Consider the following 12,717-nt stretch of genomic DNA (forward strand, 5'->3'; position numbering starts at 1 on the left):
AATCAATGTCTTCCAAGACTATCTGGATTTAGGAGCATCTGTTTCAAAACCCTGCTCAAAAGTGGAAGATTAGGCCAGTACTTGTAATCTTGCAGAACTACACTTCCTGAAGACAACAGACACTTTGAGAATTAGTTATCACTTCTGAAACCCAAACTCCCTAGTCCTGTCCCAACACTTTCAAAGCTGGGATGAACAAGAACCTATATTACAACTGCTAGGCCTCAGGGTCACAAGGCTGTTCCTATCCTCAGATATCTATAATAAGATCATATAGTGCAATAGCCTACACCTTGTATCTCGGCAAGTGGTTTTACGTGCAAAATGCAACACAAAGAGGTCACAGCTACTTTACTATATCACAAAAGAATTAGAGGTTATCTCTTTGAACTAGTCTCAATCCTCCTATTGACTCATTAGAGGCATTTACTCAACCCATTCCTCAGCAGCTTACATTCTAATATTGTAGGAATAATCTATATAAAAGGCTTAGTTGTGTACAAAGTGGCTACCAGGAAACACCCACCACAGCCACTGAGCTCTTTTACTGGAACTTTTCCTGCCATCACAGCAAAGAAAATGTCAGCCAACTTTCACAGAAGCAGTCAGAATCTTTAATGAGAACATGAGAAGAGTATAAGAAGAGGGGAAAATGCACAATCAAGGAATACTTCATTTACTTAATATAACTATTTCATATACTTTTAATCATAACATTGTCCTTCTTACTATTATGAAACTGTTCACAGATTTCCTTATACTTCAATTCCACTGCAATTTGATTATATGGTCACAGAATTGCAGCCAAGGATTCACTAGTTTAAAACAAGGTAATCAAAATCTTTCTATCTCGAGAAATGCATGTGTCGGCTACAGAATGGAATCTGCACTTGAGCATCTGCCACAGAACTGCTACAAAGAATTCTGGGACACAGGTGAGGTGGGAGTCAAAATTGTCCAAAGCACTGGTATTCCTGTTCAAGCCCCAAGAAGTGGGTGCACAGTCTAAAATATATCCACAACTTCCCTTTCATCCCCACACAACAAATCCATAGTAATTAAGTGATCTAACAGTCCAGGAAATTTGCCCACCCTTATCAGCTAGGACACCTTGATAAACTTTTTACAGGGAAATGAGTCTGACAGTTCAGCTCCCTTTTCCTTTAAAAGGGGAGGAGTAGTACTATAACCCTTGTGCAAATCCATAGGGGTTCAGAATAAAGGGGAACAGTTTCTCTCCCATGGAAGACAAAGAGTGAAAATGAAAAAGAGAAAGTTGCTTCCGGAAAGAGAGTATTGTTTGCCCCCCCCCAAAAGGGGGGCTTCCTCTTGGCAAATGGACAATGTGGTTTATTTCACTGCTCCCCACTCGTGAGAGAAAAGATCAGGATTATTGTTGTGCCCAAACCTGGCCACTGTCCATATTTCTTACATTTCATTTCCCACAGCCTCACTGCTAACATACTTTTCCTCCCTATTTCCAGGTGTGTATACATCTGCCAGCTCAGGATAACATTCCATGCATCTGAGAAAGTGGGTTCTGCTTTGTTAGTCTTTAAGAAGCCACAAGATTCTTGGTTGTTTTTGCTGAAACAGGCTTAATAAAATTACTCTAGAAAAAAACAGGGAATAGTGAGATTGACATTCGTTTGGTAAAATACCATATACATCCATAGCATGTGCAATTCTAATGAACAGGTTCTTGTTATTCTTTATTCATATCTCAGTACCCCCCAAGGCTACTGCAATTCCTCATTTGTTTCTGCTCCACAGACTTTAATATGAAATGGGAGCAAATAAAGATGCTTACAATGGTGACATTCAGCTATGCTACAAGGAAGTGGAAAAGGCCAACATCTCTTATAGAGAATTACACCATTCACTCATAGGCAAACACCAGACTTGCCCACTCTGTTCTCTAGATCAGTGGTTTTCAACCTTTCCACAGCTGGGGGGACCAGGGAACACAGGAAAACCACCTCAGGGACTGCTGAGGCAGAAACAAAAAGCACCATACACATGATACAGTATTCTGTGTATTAGTTTCCAAACACAATACCATAAATAAATAAAAGTAAAAAGTCTCCAAACAACCAAAACCAAGCAACAAAAAATGTCAACAAAAGAACAAAATACTGAAATCGGTATGGCGTGGCATGGCTCCTAACAAGCCATCTCTTCCTTCCCCACCCCCCATGGCACTGGTAAACCCCCCACAAATGCAATGCCAATCAAGGAAGATGTGGTGGAGCACAGCCAGTCCCCGCACCGGTCCACAGCAAGCAGGATGCAGCCCCCCACAAAGACTGGCAGGAAATCTCTGGCAGACTGGAGCCGGTCCAAAGACCAGCAGTTGAAAACCACTGCTCTAGATGATGCTGGACTGTTACTCCCATCACACCCAGCCAGCACAGACAATGGTCAGAAACATTAGGAATTGTTTTCAAAAACATTTGCAGGGCACTGGGTTGGAGAAGGCTGGTATATGCCATAGATTTTTGTAAGTGCAGGGGTATGAGCCATCTGGGATGCGAGCAAAATGTGTGGGAATATTCGAATTGATTTGATCCAAGGACAAGTGTGGTGTAGTGGTTTAGAGCACTGGACTGGGACTCAGGATACTCAGTGGTTGACTCTGAGCCAGTCACAGACTGTTAGCCTAACCTATCTCACAGGGTGGTTGTTGTGAGAATAAAATGGACAGGATGCTGGCTTGGGCTCTTTGCAACAGAAAGAAGGATTAAATATAAAATGCAATAATAATATAAATATGTTAAAAAGAGGTCTACTACATTACCAGCATCAGGCCTCCAAGAGCAAAATATGCAAATTTAGATATTAATAGAGTATTTATGCATCCTAAGAGTTTTCTCTCACAGAAACTGTAAATTTAATTTCTGTTCATGTGAACAGGTCAACTACTTGAAACAGCCTGGGGTAAACAGCAATTCCAAAAAACTGATATGAGCTCTAGAATAAGAGCTACACGTGAGCCAGGATTTTTCTGTACAAGTAATAAACTGCCAAGGAAACACTCAGCAGCTGCCAATCAGAAGGAACAGGATGTTTCCTCCATTCCTCTGGAGTTACAGGCTGAGTTTCCAGGCTGAGAGGACCCAGCTTTCCACCTAAGAAGCCTCCTGATCATCCTATGTCAAATGAGTGTATTAAAGTTTGATCTAACTAATATGACAGCCCAGATTGTCTTAGCCAGAAACTGCCTGACTGAACGAGGTGTGAAGACATACTTGCAGTGGCAATGATTCAGACTTCTGTTCACAGGCAAATTAGCAGCTAAAAATGGATTCAATGTGCCACATGTTGCTGTAGTTAACAACAGATTTAGGTTACTAAGAAATAACTGTCTGAAGGCACAATCCTACCATCCTCATGGCAGGTTGCTTCCAAAGGCAGAGTCACCCACTGCTGCATCTTGCATTTTCTCTGAACAGCTGTTTTTGGCCATCTTCATTCAGGACCCAGATTCAGCATGTCTGCATGCCCACCCCCAGGGCCAGCTGAAACCTCAGGGAAGCAGCTGGCACTGTTCTTTCCTCACCAACTGAGAAGGGACAGGGCAGGTGCTCGGTTCTTGGAGCTACAGCTCCAAAAGCACACCAACGAATCCTAGGCACCTCCTAGATGAGGTCAGGACACCATAAAACTGCATCTCAGAGGCAAATCTATTAAGAGAAAGCCTAAGAAACCAAATACATACAAAAAAGGAACCAAGAACAAAATGAAATTCCTCCAGCAGGATGTTGTATGGAACACTAAATTTCCTCTTCTAGAGTCGTTTCCATATAGAGGTCTTCAAGTTCCAGACTAATATATGAAGGCGAGCGACCACTAATTTGCATACTGGAAGGCAATCCATGAAAAACCTATTTGATTGAACCAAGCAAATATGGCAATAACAGTTAACTTGGAATGTTCCTATAACAATGAAGTCTAAGCATTTGCAATAGTGAAAAATAAAGGGCCTGTTTGCACATCATGTCAGCCCATTGTTGCTGCAGCTACCATCAAGAGATAGATACCTTTTCTTCAGCACCCAACTTGCCATCGCCTATGGTGTCATGTGTAGTAGGAAACACTCATAGATTGAAAGTCAGAAAACTTTCAAAGAACCCTAAAAGAAGCCATAGATTACTTGAGGATTGTGTCACCCTCAAACAAAGCGGGCTGCCTGGGTTCACACAAAAATGGCACCCACAGTCACTTGGCATAATACAAGCGCCACCAGGGCTAAATTAATCCATGACGAGCTGTTGTGTTTTGCAAACTAGGTAAATATATACTGGATAAGTATGATGGATTTATAATAGCTTAAATATATGGATATCAATTAATGTTGTAAGCTGTTCTGAGATGTTGTCGTAGAGGATGGCATATAAATGTTTTAAATAATAAATAAATAAATAAATAAATATTATGCTGAATATTCAGACAACTGAAACAGTGCATTTAACACCTTGACTTTGATGGGTTATTCTAGTAAGTTTCCAGAAACCAACATTTCTATATATGTGTGTGCACATGTGCACACACAAACACACCCCTAACAAAACCCTCAAGACCATAAATAATTCTCAGGCAAGAACCAAATCAATGAATGCATTGGCCAGATGGTTTTCAAGACTGAGGTTGAGAACATCTTTTCCCCTAATCTACTAACTTGCATCTGTTTCTTCACAATCGTAATTCATTCAATTCTCCAACAAAAATAGGATGTAGGAGTTAAAATACAACATAATAACTAATCAGTGGTTGCATCTTTTTCCTGCTCATTAAAAACTCATTAACATATGCCATGTTGGAGATTTCATTATACGCCCCACTGCTATCCCCATTTCAGCAAACACGCTGTTACATCAGATTATTTTAAATGTTCTGTGTAATTCAATTTTAGTATCAAGCTTCAGAGACAAGCATGCATGCACACTCTCTCACACAAAACGCATATCAATTTTATTGTTCTGCTAACATCTCTTTCTACATCATTCAGTTTTAATGATAATACTCATCTAAATATACCAGTATATGAAAATGGTTCTTATAAACCCACACAGAGGGCACAGTGAGAGGATACTAATCTGGTTCAAATTTTGGTTTATCCATCTGCTCATTGTTGGTGGTAAGTTACTGCCCTGATTTAGATGTCATCTCAATCTAATAGGCAGGGTTTGCACATGCTGTAATATTTAGGTGGTTTTCGAAACCTTAATTTTTCACTGCAGGAAACGTAATTTACTGTCCTGGTGTGTAATCTGAGATTAAACAGCACTTTCACAGTTCAGACATATATGGAAATGGTGTTTAGAGGAACATTCATGTCAAGGTGGGAATGTCATTCATGCATAGGACACAGGGAGCCCTCATATCTAGAATTATGTGAGATCCCACCATAAGTGCAATTAAAAAAGCTAAACTGCCATTTACACAAATAATTTATCTCAGTCAGGTATCACTTGGTTACAATTCCCAATCAACCAGATCAGTGCTCTGAGAGAGAATGATTTGCCCAAAGCCATACAAAGCACTTCAAACAAATGAACATAACAAGGTTTACAATTTCACTTATGGTCACTTATGACACCTCTGATTGAAAACAAAACTGGACCTTCCTTTTCTATTCAGATACCTAAACTCTAAGGCTTTCACAACAGCAATGGGGAGGCCCTACAACAGCCAGTAGAGAGAGGGGCAATCTTTTGGCAGCATCCCCCTTTCAGTAATATCCAGTGGTGGACTACAACTTGCAGCATCCCGCACCTACAAGGCCATCAGATTCAGAGAGACTGTTCTATGGCAAGAGCAAGAAGTACACTTCTTGTTACCTTGCAACATTGAAAAGTGCTTCAATGATGCAAACGCCTATGGAGATGAGTGTTAGTCTCCAAACTCAGGTGCTAACACTCCTCCAATGCAGAACAGGATAAACCGCAGAGACTTGCTATGCATTTTTGCAGGATGCGCATTTTTGGTTTGCTCTTCCAACCTCATCAGGCAATCAACATTCTTCTTTGTGCAGCAGTTGTGAGGGAACAGGGGAGAGAGAACTTGAATGCCTAGCTACAGTGATGGCGCATTCTCTAACTCTGGAATCTGAACTATCCTATGGCCCTATGGACAATGTCTAAGGGGCCATAGGATCATTCAGTGCTGCTACAGACTTCTTAGAAGGTGGGCTACAACTTATTGATCCATAACCCATGGATCCAAAAAGCAATTTATTGTACATACACTATTACCACTAGTGTTGCATCATTTCAGAACTTCACACTAAAAGTGGTACATCATCAATAGCTGTGCTATTTTACTACAGTGTCAGGTAGAGAGAATCATAATCTCCAGGCTTTTTCCTATGGAAGTAAATCAATAAAAAACAAATCTAGGCACCAGGCCTCAGCCAAATACCTATAAGAAAAGAGAAACACTGGCCACTGTTGCAAAGCTGTATTACTTAGATTAAGGAAGACTAAGTAAACATAAACTTAGTCCCTTATCTTTGCAGAGGCGCTTGAAAACATATGGCCACACCTTGTCAATTCATGTCAGTTTATATCGAATATGCATTCCGCGCTTCCAAATAGATAAATGGGACTCCGAAGCAGATGCACGAAGGTTTGCAGACGTAGCATTCAAGGCCCGTTAAGGATGCACTGTAATAGAGATCTATCTAGTTCAATGCTTCCGGACATTTATGCAGACGTTTGCCGAGGTGATCACTGAGAAGCCAAGCAAGATCTTAAAAACACTCAATTCTGGTTTTCACTTTGCGAATGGCCACCTACGGGAAAGCCCCTGCAAGCGAACAACAGCAAAAGCTTCTTTGCGTTGACGAAAAATCTTGCCCTCCAGAAGAGGGCGTGTGGGTACTTGAGTAGCGTCTACTCACTAGGTCTACTCACAAGTAAAAACCACTGCGCCCAAGATAAACAGACACAGGATTGCACCCCAAGCTGCCTGTGCATCCTAGCCCTTGGGGCCTGCTCAGAGCAACCTTTTCAAAGAAGGAAGCCAGCAGAGACTCTGCAACGAGCGAAGTCATGCACGAAAAGGGCGGCTCCTCCGACTGGCCGCCCCACATCCCTTTGCAGGAGGCACATGGCCGAGAATGGGGGTGGGGATGGGATCGGGAAGGCGGTTGCTTCTGGGTGTCGGACACAAAAGGCAGAGGCAGTCCCTCCACCGATGCACAGAGCCCAGCCAGCCACAAAGGCGCCTACCCGCTGCAGCAGGCAACGTGGCGCGCCCGCTTGCAATGAACGGGTGGCTGGGAAAGTACCTGCATCATGATGGCCAAACGGAGCGAGTCCTTGGCGATGTTGTCGCCGCATTTCTTGCAACAGGCTCGGCCGCTCTTGGCATACTCGGCCCGGTACAGCTTCTCAGAAGGCTCCGCCATGGCCGCACCACGCCGCCTCCGCCCCCCAAGGAGAACTGCGCGCCGCCGAGGCTAAACGGACTGGTGCTGATGCAAGGAAGGGGGAGGTGGCAGTACCAGCAGCGGCGGCGCCGGCGCCAAGACTCTGCGCTGGCAGCCTCCCGCCCCTCAGAGCCGAGCGCAGAGCACTCGATCCCTGCACAGGCCTGCCCGAGTCCTCATGGTGTCGGCTATTGATTGGGCGTACCTCGGTATGGGTCGACGGGGCTCATTGGTCTGTCTCGAGAGCAATCGGAATTCGTCGGCAAGGTTAAGATGAAGGTTTCGCCCGTGCTGCCGCGCTTTCTTCGCTCGTGTGGTCAAGCCGCGTCCGCTATGGAGAAGTCTTTGGTTCTGCAGCTACAAAGCGCTCCTGTCCCGTCACCGGCCCGAGCGGATCATGCCCACCGGCTCTCGGGGGGAATTGATCCAAGTGCTTCCAAGGGCAAGAAAAAAAGCAGTTGATACATCCCCCCACCCCCTCTCTCCTAATATTAGGAGTCATCCCAGGAAGCCGATTGGTGGGAGATGCGTGGCAGATGAAAGTATTTCTTCACACAGCGCATAGTTAAGCCTTGGAAAGGGCTATTATTGACTACTAATCCCGATGGCTCTGTGCAATCTCCAGTATCGGGGGGTAATACACAGGAGGCTGCTGTTCCACAGGTGCTGCTTGTAGGTTGCTGTGGGCTGCTGGCTGGCCACAGTGCAAGCAGCATGCTGCCCAAGATGAACTTTTTATTTGTGCCAGCATGGCTCCTCTTATGTTCTTTAGTAATCTGGCAAGGGGCGGCATAGAAATGTTCCAATAATAATAATAATAATAATAATAATAATAATAATAATAATTATTATTATTTAGAGATTGCAGGCAAGAAGCTACACTACTTTGGAGTTTCTGGGAGGATCATATATAGGATTGCTGTATTTATTCATTTGTTACAAATATATCTCATGTTTTGCTCCGTGCTTGCCTACATGGCCTTCCCATTTTAGCCTTGCAACAACACTATGAGGTAGACAATCCTGAGAATCAGTGACTGGCTTTAAGTTATGCAGTGAGTTTCATTGCCAAGTGGGGCTTGAATCCAGGTTTCCCCAGTCCAGCCGGTTAACCACCATGCCACACTAGCTTTCATACTCTAGGCTTGCTTTCAGGTCAGCTGTGTACAATACTGCAGATTTAATGACACAGTATGGTTATTTAACCACAGGTTAGATCCAGGATTGGGCTTCCAGATGTGCAAGCAATCAGAATGGAAGGTCCTTATTCCTGATTTTTGGGATAGGCCATTATACTGACTAGGCAGCTCACAACTAGCATGTGTGGGCAGGAAAAATAAGCCACCATGGTTTATTTTCCCCTCTGATCATATAAATCTGCCCCTTGAAATTTTTTCAGAAAGCTAGAGGGGCTGCCATAGAAGGGGGTTGGAGGAGTCTAGTTTCATCAGCACGTTTGAACTGACATATATCTGGATCCAACCCAGTAAGAAGTACTTCCAGGTAAACAGGTATAGAATTGGGCTATTTGCCCATTGCAGCAAAATGGCACATGTCATGTGAAACCTTAAGATTAACCAATTTGTTCTTGAGCTTCAGTATAATAGACCTAATCTCACAGGGATGCGGTTCTGAAACTCTTTGATTAACAGGGATGCCGACCTCTTCTTGAACCAGCCTCAGAATATTCTGTTTCCATATAGCAAAGTATTGTGGGATGGACTGGTCTTGAATGGGCAATTAAGATCCACTAGCTTTATAGAAGACCTGCTCCTGGTCCAGAGGAGAATCACTAGAATCAGTTTGTGGATTTAGAAACATAGAAACTGAGTGAGTCAGAAGGGGCCTCCCAGGCCATCTAGTCTGAGCAGAGCTGTCTGAATCTTTAGCCTTTCCCCAGGACAACAGCAATGGTGACTGTCATGATAAGTGCCTGCAAGTTTCAAAACTTGCAGCAACATCCCTGATGATAGAAGCTTTCTGTACTCACAGGGCAAACTCAGGATCAGGCCAAGGTGTCAGCTGGTGAAAAGCAAATGGTGTGCTACTTCTGCCCAGCTCTCTCCAGCTGTTGCTGTTCCCTGCACTGCATTACAATCCCTCCAGAGGTTTCCTGATTTTCACACAGCTAGGGTGATGTTCATTCCCATGCAAGATTATCTCTGGAGCCATTATTTATATCATTACTAACACAGGGAAATGGTTTTCAAACAGGATCTCTGCCAGAGAAGTGTAAAGTAGTAAAAGGATAATTTCTAGGAGAGAAGCCTTGGGTAAAAGGGGATGAACCTTTTTCTTGAAGCCACATCCCTCTGCAACACTTCAGGGTGCTTCTCCCGCTGCTGCTTATTTCACGCCTAGGAGTTCAATAGATAGGAAGACAGCACTGGCTTCCTGCTGCCTGCCCCTTTCGCACTTGGAGCTGGTGTTGCAGCTCTGCAGGTATCTGGCAGCAGCCCATACTTGAGGATGCAGGCTTGCCTCCGGCACGTGCAGTCGTGCAGTGTGCTTTTGCAAAACAAGCCAGCCCAGAAGGGAGTGTGGCTGGTTCAAGAAAACTCTTGCAAGGCAAATGGTGCCAATGAGGGCAAGAGTCAGCAATGGGAAGGACAGGTGCCCAGGTGAAAAAGCCCATGCCATTGTATCCTGCACAATGTGGAGAACGGTCATCAGTGGGCAGAGAGGAATATTGGGGCAGTCCCTGTCCATGAGCTACCTGAAGATCTGTCTTCCCTGAGGGAAGGCAGAAAGGTGAAGTGGGATCCAGGAAGCTTCTGTTCTGTTCTGAGTGGGGGAGAGAAGGATTTCCCCCCGCCAAACTCACTGCTTCATTGCCTCAACTGACATTTTGCATTTCTCTGTGTTCTGAGAGCAATGATCTCTGCGCCCCCATTTCCAGAATAAGTCAAGAAGGTTCTACACACCCAAGCATCTGCATCCAGTGGCCTGAAAGAATTCTGCAGTTCTATATTGTAAAACTTCCATTTGATTTTAGTATTTCAAAATTGTCAGCCATCTTTTGTAAATGAAATGTTCCTGATACAACAAAAGTAGATTCTGCAGTAAATTGAGTGCTGAGAAGCCACAGCTTCTGTTCCCGTCTTTCCTGTTGGGTATCTATTACAGGTTTTGAACCATCTTCATAGTATAGGTAAGTGGAAAATTTGCAAGGAAGTCAACACATTCCAATTGACTTCAAAAGAAGAACTCTCCTAAAATGAAAGTAAGGGAAAGTCAAGAGGATTAGGGTGTGTTACAGAGTCTAATCTGGACTTTGCCAGGGCACAGAATACCACTATGTTATTTCTGACCAGTGGCTACTAGAAGGCATTCCATTTGAGGAAAGTAATTTAAACCTGCAATGACAAAAATGGGTCAGTTGGTCCGCCACTGCCCCTGCCTTGGACAGCTAGCCTGTTTCTATTAATTTTTTTGGATCACCTGTTTTTCAGTAAGCAATAAGCACTTCTCTTAGCCAGTCCCTCTTTGTTCCTTTCCCCCTTACCTCCTTCCCCTTTAGGTTTACCCTCCCCTCTTCAAATATTCCTGAATTTAAAGGTTTAATGTATAGAAGTAAAACCATTAAGAAAAAAATGGGTAAGTAAATAGTTACATAGAAATGATTAATGAACGTGCTTAGTGTCAAGGGTGTCCCTTTATAGGCCTGCCCTGGCTTTGTAATGGATTGTATTACTCTGTGTATAATTCAAGAACATATCATCACATTAATTGGCAGTTTTCTATTAACTACTTTCTCCTTGAAAAAAACATACAGTTCCCAAAGGTGCTTGAACATAATTTGAATGGATAAAGTGACCTAAATTCAGCACATGTGATCTGCCCTGTTTCTCAAAGGCTGTTGTCACGTTGGCAGGAGGTATGATGAAGATGACCTTGTTCATGAGGAAGCATTTAGTTCTGAATAGACTTTTATTCATGAGGAATCTGGCTGCTTATGGCTCTTAAGACGCACACTTCCATGCAGCTGCCCGTGCCCCACCTCTGAAGCCAGCATGCTCAAGGGTCATGTGAACATCTGGCCTCCTCCTCTGATACCCTGAGTGAAGAACAGTCCTCAGGGATTTGCTGGGGAATTCCTTTGCTGCAGAAGTGTTTGCCAAATCCTTACTCATGCCAGAGGGGCCCAGCTTTTTGCTAAAGCCATGATGCCCTCCATCCTGTGAGTTCATGCTTTTCCCCTGAAGAGTGAGCCAAACATGTGTCCAGGGCAGGCATGACGTCCATCTGCAGCAGAGTGGGCTTTCTCCCCACTTAGGCTCTCCGTGCAATTTGGAACCCCTGAATTTCAAGGAATCTACATCTTGTGAGGAACCTCCACCAACAGAGAAAGCTTCTGGAGGACAGCTCCTGGAGGGCAAGAAGAGCAGTGGCAGAGCTAGCATGCACGTTCCCACTTTGCATAAGGAAGCCCCTGCTGTGTGAATGCAGCACCACTTCAGACATTTGGTCTGGTTAGATGGCAATTCCTTAAATATGGGCTCTGTTGGGAATTTAAAGAAGATGCATCTGGCCAGCCATAAATTTTACCTTCTCTACACTAGATGGCACCATAGACAGAGTTAAAAGGCTGCAACACTCCCAAACCTAGAAATGGAAGACAGTTAAACTGCTTCATGTAAGTTTGCATTTGCAGGTATGGGTTGTATCCAATTAGCCTCCTGCTAGTGGAATGGCTGTCCTCAGCAGAACAGAACGGGAGGAAGTGTTCTCCCGTCCCTTTGCTTCCCCCTATAAACCCTCAAGAGCTGGTCCAGAGGCTTGGGGCACCCTTCAGAGCACATTTAAGGGATGCAGAAAGGAGAAACGGGGGACAGTAATTGCTCATGTAATGTAGCATTTTGGCCTGTGCTCCCTCAGCTTAAATAGCAGTTTTGGGGGCAAATAGACACGGGGTAGGTAGAGACTTTGCACAGGATGACAACACAGTAGTAAAAAGCATTGCTGCATTCTCCTGTATGATAGTCCTGAACTGGACCGAACCATACAGGACTACGATTTAAGGCATACATGCACGCCCTCCCTCACTCCCTCTCCAAAGACGGTTTAGTGCTCTATTTAGTTCAGCCCAGGAAGAAAGTTTCAATATAACTTTTTAATAAGGTCATATTTCTTGTGACCTTCCTGAGATATAGGACAACTTTACAAGTTGTGCTTGATTGCAAATCTACAAACCAACAATGAGGATAGAAACCCAGATGGGCAATTAATGGTCTTTGAACCAACTTCATTTTATGCTTGTAGCAATAACCATTTTTCTAACTATT

At 43.9% G+C, this 12,717-nt stretch overlaps 1 protein-coding gene across 1 annotated transcript in view; it reads right to left on the reverse strand.

The window, feature by feature from the left end:
• The window catches only part of PARP1 (poly(ADP-ribose) polymerase 1), a 47,760-nt gene extending 40,258 nt beyond the window's left edge, over positions 1 to 7,502 (reverse strand). Inside the window, exon 1 of the mRNA XM_044436141.1 lies at positions 7,292 to 7,502. Within this exon, the coding sequence (XP_044292076.1) occupies positions 7,292 to 7,411 (120 nt within the window). The 5' untranslated portion in view covers positions 7,412 to 7,502. The remainder of the gene's footprint in view (positions 1 to 7,291) is intronic.
• Between the last annotated feature and the right edge of the window lie 5,215 nt (positions 7,503 to 12,717).

This window comes from Varanus komodoensis, unplaced genomic scaffold (genome assembly GCF_004798865.1).
Source record: "Varanus komodoensis strain SLA01 unplaced genomic scaffold, ASM479886v1 scaffold1, whole genome shotgun sequence".
Taxonomy (NCBI): Eukaryota; Metazoa; Chordata; class Lepidosauria; order Squamata; family Varanidae; genus Varanus; species Varanus komodoensis.